General features: G+C 38.0%; 1 protein-coding gene across 1 annotated transcript in view; it reads left to right on the top strand.

The window, feature by feature from the left end:
* Window positions 1-873: 873 nt before the first annotated feature.
* Window positions 874-10,711, top strand: part of LOC117333977 — a 57,535-nt gene continuing 47,697 nt past the window's right edge. The window contains exon 1 of the mRNA XM_033893399.1: window positions 874-913. Within this exon, the coding sequence (XP_033749290.1) occupies window positions 874-913 (40 nt within the window). The remainder of the gene's footprint in view (window positions 914-10,711) is intronic.

Below are 10,711 nucleotides of genomic sequence, written 5' to 3'. Positions count from 1 at the left end.
AATTCCCTTCGTGTAATCAGATTTAATTTAGTGTAATCATATTTCCCGGTGTATATTCATATTTCCCGGTGTATATTCATATTTTCCTCTGTTTCGTTGCGATTTCCCGACCAAAATGACATTCCTCTTGTACTATCAGATTCTCTCTGTGTAGATGGAGCTTCTCTGTCAGGTGCATGCAATTATGGTTCCTTTCGTGCAGGATTCCCTCTTTGTAGGATCCCCTCTGTGCAGGATCCCCTCTTTGTATGATTCCCTCTTTGTAGGATTCCCTCTGTGCAGGATTCCTTCTGTGCAGTTCGGATCCCTCTGTGCAAGATTCCCTCGATGATGTCATAAAGCGAACATGTAATGTATGATTTATATCTGTATGAACGTTACTGATGTAGTGACATGACATCTACATGAGTCCTGATAACCCAGTATCAACCCATCTAGACTATTACGGAAAGTTTTGATATTGATAAAAAACTGGTATGTTAATTTTTTTTACTTTAAAAACAAGCACCTACAGCCGGACTTGTGCAGCACCATATCAATACCGATCTCAAGTATCAGATTGCTTAAGTGACAAGATATTAGGTTTTGATATCCGTATTATTAATTATGCTGTAATAACAATCAGATTGATCAGTGGTACATTTAGCTGTTATGTTGGGATTTCTTGGTGATACGCTATCCTGCTATTTTCCCGGCATGCCACTTGTTGTGATGCTACCCCCGTAGATCTTTGTCTTACTACAAAACAACAGCGAACCTTTGCACTCGGAAACGCCATCCAGGCCAAAATGTCTAGAGTTACAGAAAAAAAAAAAAAAAAAATTTGTTAAGTTTTTCACACTAAAAGAGTGATATTATTTTCGGAACCTCGAGATGTTTATGGAGGCTGATGCTATTCGTAGAAACACAGCAAGTAGTTTTGATATAGATACATACCAATGTTTGTGTTATTCTCAACTCTCAGGGCGAAAATTGATAATCAAAACTGTTTTATAATATACTGTTTATACCACACGTGGAATAGACTGCAAGTCCTTTTTAACACTAAAATGGTTTTAGCAAGATATTGTCACCGCATTTGAGAGATGAGCACGCAACGCGCTTTTTAATCACGTGTTTTGACACGATTAACCTTGAAGGGAAATTTAAGGCCGCTTCAGGTGGTCGCGGAAATGATAACACACGCAAAAATAGTTCGCGATTGTTTTTGTGATTGTTAAGCTTTTATTGCTTACAATAAAATAGTTGTTGATTGCTTGTTATGGTTGGTATCAATCATAATATTTCAACTTCTTTTGAAGTTGTCACCTTTACATGTTAATTAGCGGCATTTCACTCAGGTCCTATCCTTACGCCCCACTGACATCGTAAACAGAGTACTCTTTGAGACAGGACAAGTCGATTCATTCTCAGAATAAATGATTTATTGCGGTAGAAACAAATCACTTGTACACACATATGACTTTTTCACTCTCGTAAGTTATTTTTTTAAAAGTTACAAAACACTCGTTTGAAATCCAATATATGACTAGATCTACCACGTGTTGTGTAAACTCTATAAGGGGAAAGATTATATCTACCACGTGTTGTGTAAACTCTATAAGGGGAAAGACTAGATCTACCACGTGTTGTGTAAACTCTATAAGGGGAAAGATTAGATCTACCACGTGTTGTGTAAACTCTATAAGGGGAAATATTAGATCTACCACGTGTTGTGTAAACTATATAAGGGGAAAGATTATATCTACCACGTGTTGTGTAAACTCTATAAGGGGAAAGACTAGATCTACCACGTGTTGTGTAAACTCTATAAGGGGAAAGATTAGATCTACCACGTGTTGTGTAAACTCTATAAGGGGAAATATTAGATCTACCACGTGTTGTGTAAACTATATAAGGGGAAAGATTATATCTACCACGTGTTGTGTAAACTCTATAAGGGGAAAGATTAGATCTACCACGTGTTGTGTAAACTCTATAAGGGGAAAGATTAGATCTACCACGTGTTGTGTAAACTCTATAAGGGAATAGACTAGATCTACCACGTGTTGTGTAAACTCTATAAGGGGAAAGATTAGATCTACCACGTGTTGTGTAAACTCTATAAGGGGAAAGATTAGATCTACCACGTGTTGTGTAAACTCTATAAGGGAATAGACTAGATCTACCACGTGTTGTGTAAACTCTATAAGGGAAAAGATTAGATCTACCACGTGTTGTGTAAACTCTATAAGGGGAAAGACTAGATCTACCACGTGTTGTGTAAACTCTATAAGGGGAAAGACTAGATTAACCACGTGTTGTGTAAACTCTATAAGGGAAAGAATAGATTTACCACCTGTTGTATAAACTCTATAAGGGGAAAGACTAGATCTACCACGTGTTGTGTAAACTCTATAAGGGGAAAGACTAGATCTACCACGTGTTGTGTAAACTCTATAAGGGGAAAGTCTAGATTTACCACGTGTTGTGTAAACTCTATAAGGGGAAAGACTAGATCTACCACGTGTTGTGTAAACTCTATAAGGGGAAAGACTAGATTAACCACGTGTTGTGTAAACTCTATAAGAGGAAAGACTAGATCTACCACGTGTTGTGTAAACTCTATAAGAGGAAAGACTAGATCTACCACCAGTTGTGTAAACTCTATAAGGGGAAAGACTAGATCTACCACGTGTTGTGTTAACTCTATAAGGGTAAAGACTAGATCAACCACGTGTTGTGTAAACTCTATAAGGGGAAAGACTAGATTTACCACGTGTTGTGTAATCTCTATAAGGGGAAAGATTATATCTACCAAGTGTTGTGTAAACTCTATAAGGGGAAAGATTATATCTACCAAGTGTTGTGTAAACTCAATAAGGGGAAAGACTAGATCTACTACGAGTTGTGTAAACTCTATAAGGGGAAAGATTAGATCTACCACGTGTTGTGTAAACTCTATAAGGGGAAAGATTAGATCTACCACGTGTTGTGTAAACTCTATAAGGGGAAAGACTAGATTTACCACGTGTTGTGTAAACTCTGTAAGGGGAAAGACTAGATTAACCACGTGTTGTGTAAACTCTATAAGGGGAAAGATTATATCTACCACGTGTTGTGTAAACTCTATAAGGGGGAAAGACTAGATCTACCACGTGTTGTGTAAACTCTATAAGGGGAAAGACTAGATCTACCACGTGTTGTGTAAACTCTATAAGGGTAAAGACTAGATCTACCACGTGTTGTGTAAACTCTATAAGGGGAAAGACTAGATCTACCACGTGTTGTGTAAACTCTATAAGGGGAAGACTAGATCTACCACGTGTTGTGTAAACTCTATAAGGGAAAATACTAGATCTACTACGTGTTGTGTAAACTCTATAAGGGGAAAGACTAGATCTACCACGTGTTGTGTAAACTCTATAAGGGGAAAGACTAGATCTACCACGTGTTGTGTAAACTCTATAAGGGGAAGACTAGATCTACCACGTGTTGTGTAAACTCTATAAGGGAAAATACTAGATCTACTACGTGTTGTGTAAACTCTATAAGAGGAAAGACTAGATCTACCACGTGTTGTGTAAACTCTATAAGAGGAAAGACTAGATCTACCACCAGTTGTGTAAACTCTATAAGGGGAAAGACTAGATCTACCACGTGTTGTGTTAACTCTATAAGGGTAAAGACTAGATCAACCACGTGTTGTGTAAACTCTATAAGGGGAAAGACTAGATTTACCACGTGTTGTGTAATCTCTATAAGGGGAAAGATTATATCTACCAAGTGTTGTGTAAACTCTATAAGGGGAAAGATTATATCTACCAAGTGTTGTGTAAACTCAATAAGGGGAAAGACTAGATCTACTACGAGTTGTGTAAATTCTATAAGGGGAAAGATTAGATCTACCACGTGTTGTGTAAACTCTATAAGGGGAAAGATTAGATCTACCACGTGTTGTGTAAACTCTATCAGGGGAAAAACTAGATTTACCACGTGTTGTGTAAACTCTATAAGGGGAAAGACTAGATTAACCACGTGTTGTGTAAACTCTATAAGGGGAAAGATTAGATCTACCACGTGTTGTGTAAACTCTATAAGGGGAAAGACTAGATCTACCACGTGTTGTGTAAACTCTATAAGGGGAAAGACTAGATCTACCACGTGTTGTGTAAACTCTATAAGGGTAAAGACTAGATCTACCACGTGTTGTGTAAACTCTATAAAGGGAAAGACTAGATCTACCACGTGTTGTGTAAACTCTATAAGGGGAAGACTAGATCTACCACGTGTTGTGTAAACTCTATAAGGGAAAATACTAGATCTACTACGTGTTGTGTAAACTCTATAAGGGGAAAGACTAGATCTACCACGTGTTGTGTAAACTCTATAAGGGGAAAGACTAGATCTACCACGTGTTGTGTAAACTCTATAAGGGGAAGACTAGATCTACCACGTGTTGTGTAAACTCTATAAGGGGAAAGATTATATCTACCACGTGTTGTGTAAACTCTATAAGGGGAAAGATTAGATCTACCACGTGTTGTGTAAACTCTATAAGGGGAAAGATTAGATCTACCACGTGTTGTGTAAACTCTATAAGGGAATAGACTAGATCTACCACGTGTTGTGTAAACTCTATAAGGGGAAAGATTAGATCTACCACGTGTTGTGTAAACTCTATAAGGGGAAAGATTAGATCTACCACGTGTTGTGTAAACTCTATAAGGGAATAGACTAGATCTACCACGTGTTGTGTAAACTCTATAAGGGAAAAGATTAGATCTACCACGTGTTGTGTAAACTCTATAAGGGGAAAGACTAGATCTACCACGTGTTGTGTAAACTCTATAAGGGGAAAGACTAGATTAACCACGTGTTGTGTAAACTCTATAAGGGAAAGAATAGATTTACCACGTGTTGTGTAAACTCTATAAGGGGAAAGACTAGATCTACCACGTGTTGTGTAAACTCTATAAGGGGAAAGACTAGATCTACCACGTGTTGTGTAAACTCTATAAGGGGAAAGTCTAGATTTACCACGTGTTGTGTAAACTCTATAAGGGGAAAGACTAGATCTACCACGTGTTGTGTAAACTCTATAAGGGGAAAGACTAGATCTACCACGTGTTGTGTAAACTCTATAAGGGGAAAGACTAGATCTACCACGTGTTGTGTAAACTCTATAAGGGGAAAGACTAGATTAACCACGTGTTGTGTAAACTCTATAAGAGGAAAGACTAGATCTACCACGTGTTGTGTAAACTCTATAAGAGGAAAGACTAGATCTACCACCAGTTGTGTAAACTCTATAAGGGGAAAGACTAGATCTACCACGTGTTGTGTTAATTCTATAAGGGGAAAGACTAGATTTACCACGTGTTGTGTAATCTCTATAAGGGGAAAGATTATATCTACCAAGTGTTGTGTAAACTCTATAAGGGGAAAGATTATATCTACCAAGTGTTGTGTAAACTCAATAAGGGGAAAGACTAGATCTACTACGAGTTGTGTAAACTCTATAAGGGGAAAGATTAGATCTACCACGTGTTGTGTAAACTCTATAAGGGGAAAGATTAGATCTACCACGTGTTGTGTAAACTCTATAAGGGGAAAGACTAGATTTACCACGTGTTGTGTAAACTCTATAAGGGGAAAGACTAGATTAACCACGTGTTGTGTAAACTCTATAAGGGGAAAGATTATATCTACCACGTGTTGTGTAAACTCTATAAGGGGAAAGACTAGATCTACCACGTGTTGTGTAAACTCTATAAGGGGAAAGACTAGATCTACCACGTGTTGTGTAAACTCTATAAGGGTAAAGACTAGATCTACCACGTGTTGTGTAAACTCTATAAGGGGAAAGACTAGATCTACCACGTGTTGTGTAAACTCTATAAGGGGAAGACTAGATCTACCACGTGTTGTGTAAACTCTATAAGGGAAAATACTAGATCTACTACGTGTTGTGTAAACTCTATAAGAGGAAAGACTAGATCTAACACGTGTTGTGTAAACTCTATAAGAGGAAAGACTAGATCTACCACCAGTTGTGTAAACTCTATAAGGGGAAAGACTAGATCTACCACGTGTTGTGTTAACTCTATAAGGGTAAAGACTAGATCAACCACGTGTTGTGTAAACTCTATAAGGGGAAAGACTAGATTTACCACGTGTTGTGTAATCTCTATAAGGGGAAAGATTATATCTACCAAGTGTTGTGTAAACTCTATAAGGGGAAAGATTATATCTACCAAGTGTTGTGTAAACTCAATAAGGGGAAAGACTAGATCTACTACGAGTTGTGTAAACTCTATAAGGGGAAAGATTAGATCTACCACGTGTTGTGTAAACTCTATAAGGGGAAAGATTAGATCTACCACGTGTTGTGTAAACTCTATAAGGGGAAAGACTAGATTTACCACGTGTTGTGTAAACTCTATAAGGGGAAAGACTAGATTAACCACGTGTTGTGTAAACTCTATAAGGGGAAAGATTAGATCTACCACGTGTTGTGTAAACTCTATAAGGGGAAAGACTAGATCTACCACGTGTTGTGTAAACTCTATAAGGGGAAAGACTAGATCTACCACGTGTTGTGTAAACTCTATAAGGGTAAAGACTAGATCTACCACGTGTTGTGTAAACTCTATAAAGGGAAAGACTAGATCTACCACGTGTTGTGTAAACTCTATAAGGGGAAGACTAGATCTACCACGTGTTGTGTAAACTCTATAAGGGAAAATACTAGATCTACTACGTGTTGTGTAAACTCTATAAGGGGAAAGACTAGATCTACCACGTGTTGTGTAAACTCTATAAGGGGAAAGACTAGATCTACCACGTGTTGTGTAAACTCTATAAGGGGAAGACTAGATCTACCACGTGTTGTGTAAACTCTATAAGGGGAAAGATTATATCTACCACGTGTTGTGTAAACTCTATAAGGGGAAAGATTAGATCTACCACGTGTTGTGTAAACTCTATAAGGGGAAAGATTAGATCTACCACGTGTTGTGTAAACTCTATAAGGGAATAGACTAGATCTACCACGTGTTGTGTAAACTCTATAAGGGGAAAGATTAGATCTACCACGTGTTGTGTAAACTCTATAAGGGGAAAGATTAGATCTACCACGTGTTGTGTAAACTCTATAAGGGAATAGACTAGATCTACCACGTGTTGTGTAAACTCTATAAGGGAAAAGATTAGATCTACCACGTGTTGTGTAAACTCTATAAGGGGAAAGACTAGATCTACCACGTGTTGTGTAAACTCTATAAGGGGAAAGACTAGATTAACCACGTGTTGTGTAAACTCTATAAGGGGAAAGACTAGATCTACCACGTGTTGTGTAAACTCTATAAGGGGAAAGACTAGATTAACCACGTGTTGTGTAAACTCTATAAGGGAAAGAATAGATTTACCACGTGTTGTGTAAACTCTATAAGGGGAAAGACTAGATCTACCACGTGTTGTGTAAACTCTATAAGGGGAAAGACTAGATCTACCACGTGTTGTGTAAACTCTATAAGGGGAAAGTCTAGATTTACCACGTGTTGTGTAAACTCTATAAGGGGAAAGACTAGATCTACCACGTGTTGTGTAAACTCTATAAGGGGAAAGACTAGATCTACCACGTGTTGTGTAAACTCTATAAGGGGAAAGACTAGATCTACCACGTGTTGTGTAAACTCTATAAGGGGAAAGACTAGATTAACCACGTGTTGTGTAAACTCTATAAGAGGAAAGACTAGATCTACCACGTGTTGTGTAAACTCTATAAGAGGAAAGACTAGATCTACCACCAGTTGTGTAAACTCTATAAGGGGAAAGACTAGATCTACCACGTGTTGTGTTAATTCTATAAGGGGAAAGACTAGATTTACCACGTGTTGTGTAATCTCTATAAGGGGAAAGATTATATCTACCAAGTGTTGTGTAAACTCTATAAGGGGAAAGATTATATCTACCAAGTGTTGTGTAAACTCAATAAGGGGAAAGACTAGATCTACTACGAGTTGTGTAAACTCTATAAGGGGAAAGATTAGATCTACCACGTGTTGTGTAAACTCTATAAGGGGAAAGATTAGATCTACCACGTGTTGTGTAAACTCTATAAGGGGAAAGACTAGATTTACCACGTGTTGTGTAAACTCTATAAGGGGAAAGACTAGATTAACCACGTGTTGTGTAAACTCTATAAGGGGAAAGATTATATCTACCACGTGTTGTGTAAACTCTATAAGGGGAAAGACTAGATCTACCACGTGTTGTGTAAACTCTATAAGGGGAAAGACTAGATCTACCACGTGTTGTGTAAACTCTATAAGGGGAAAGACTAGATCTACCACGTGTTGTGTAAACTCTATAAGGGGAAAGACTAGATCTACCACGTGTTGTGTAAACTCTATAAGGGGAAGACTAGATCTACCACGTGTTGTGTAAACTCTATAAGGGAAAATACTAGATCTACTACGTGTTGTGTAAACTCTATAAGAGGAAAGACTAGATCTACCACGTGTTGTGTAAACTCTATAAGAGGAAAGACTAGATCTACCACCAGTTGTGTAAACTCTATAAGGGGAAAGACTAGATCTACCACGTGTTGTGTTAACTCTATAAGGGTAAAGACTAGATCAACCACGTGTTGTGTAAACTCTATAAGGGGAAAGACTAGATTTACCACGTGTTGTGTAATCTCTATAAGGGGAAAGATTATATCTACCAAGTGTTGTGTAAACTCTATAAGGGGAAAGATTATATCTACCAAGTGTTGTGTAAACTCAATAAGGGGAAAGACTAGATCTACTACGAGTTGTGTAAACTCTATAAGGGGAAAGATTAGATCTACCACGTGTTGTGTAAACTCTATAAGGGGAAAGATTAGATCTACCACGTGTTGTGTAAACTCTATAAGGGGAAAGACTAGATTTACCACGTGTTGTGTAAACTCTATAAGGGGAAAGACTAGATTAACCACGTGTTGTGTAAACTCTATAAGGGGAAAGATTATATCTACCACGTGTTGTGTAAACTCTATAAGGGGAAAGACTAGATCTACCACGTGTTGTGTAAACTCTATAAGGGGAAAGACTAGATCTACCACGTGTTGTGTAAACTCTATAAGGGTAAAGACTAGATCTACCACGTGTTGTGTAAACTCTATAAGGGGAAAGACTAGATCTACCACGTGTTGTGTAAACTCTATAAGGGGAAGACTAGATCTACCACGTGTTGTGTAAACTCTATAAGGGAAAATACTAGATCTACTACGTGTTGTGTAAACTCTATAAGGGGAAAGACTAGATCTACCACGTGTTGTGTAAACTCTATAAGGGGAAAGACTAGATCTACCACGTGTTGTGTAAACTCTATAAGGGGAAGACTAGATCTACCACGTGTTGTGTAAACTCTATAAGGGAAAATACTAGATCTACTACGTGTTGTGTAAACTCTATAAGGGGAAAGACTAGATCTACCACGTGTTGTGTAAACTCTATAAGGGGAAAGACTAGATCTACCACGTGTTGTGTAAACTCTATAAGGGGAAAGACTAGATCTACCACGTGTTGTGTAAACTCTATAAGGGTAAAGACTAGATCTACCACGTGTTGTGTAAACTCTATAAGGGGAAAGACTAGATCTACCACGTGTTGTGTAAACTCTATAAGGGTAAAGACTAGATCTACCACGTGTTGTGTAAACTCTATAAGGGTAAAGACTAGATCTACCACGTGTTGTGTCAACTCTATAAGGGAATATATTAGATCTACCACGTGTTGTGTAAATTCTATAAGTGGAAAGACTAGATCTACCACGAGTTGTGTAAACTCTATAAGGGGAAAGACTAGATCTACCACGTGTTGTGTAAACTCTATAAGAGAAAAGACTAGATCTACCACGTGTTGTGTAAACTCTATAAGGGAATAGACTAGATCTACCACGTGTTGTGTAAACTCTATAAGGGGAAGACTAGATCTACCACGTGTTGTGTAAACTCTATAAGAGAAAAGACTAGATCTACCACGTGTTGTGTAAACTCTATAAGGGGAAAGACTAGATCTACCACGTGTTGTGTAAACTCTATAAGGGGAAGATTATAATCTACCACGTGTTGTGTAAACTCTATAAGGGGAAAGATAGATCTACCTACGTGTTGTGTAAACTCTATAAGGGGAAAGACTAGATCTACCACGTGTTGTGTAAACTCTATAAGGGGAAAGACTAGATCTACCACGTGTTGTGTAAACTCTATAAGGGGAAAGACTAGATCTACCACGTGTTGTGTAAACTCTATAAGGGAAAGACTAGATCTACCACCGTGTTGTGTAAACTCTATAAGGGAAAATACTAGATCTACTACGTGTTGTGTAAACTCTATAAGAGGAAAGACTAGATCTACCACGTGTTGTGTAAACTCTATAAGAGGAAAGACTAGATCTACCACCAGTTGTGTAAACTCTATAAGGGGAAAGACTAGATCTACCACGTGTTGTGTAACTCTATAAGGGTAAAGACTAGATCAACCACGTGTTGTGTAAACTCTATAAGGGGAAAGACTAGATTTACCACGTGTTGTGTAATCTCTATAAGGGGAAAGATTATATCTAACCAAGTGTTGTGTAAACTCTATAAGGGGAAAGATTATATCTACCAAGTGTTGTGTAAACTCATATAAGGGGGAAAGACTAGATCTACCTACGTGTTGTGTAAACTCTATAAGGGG

The sequence above is a fragment of the Pecten maximus genome, chromosome 9, assembly GCF_902652985.1.
Source record: "Pecten maximus chromosome 9, xPecMax1.1, whole genome shotgun sequence".
Classification (NCBI taxonomy): domain Eukaryota; kingdom Metazoa; phylum Mollusca; class Bivalvia; order Pectinida; family Pectinidae; genus Pecten; species Pecten maximus.
Note: the sequence above shows the minus strand (reverse complement) of the source record. Positions and strands in the feature narration are given on the sequence as shown.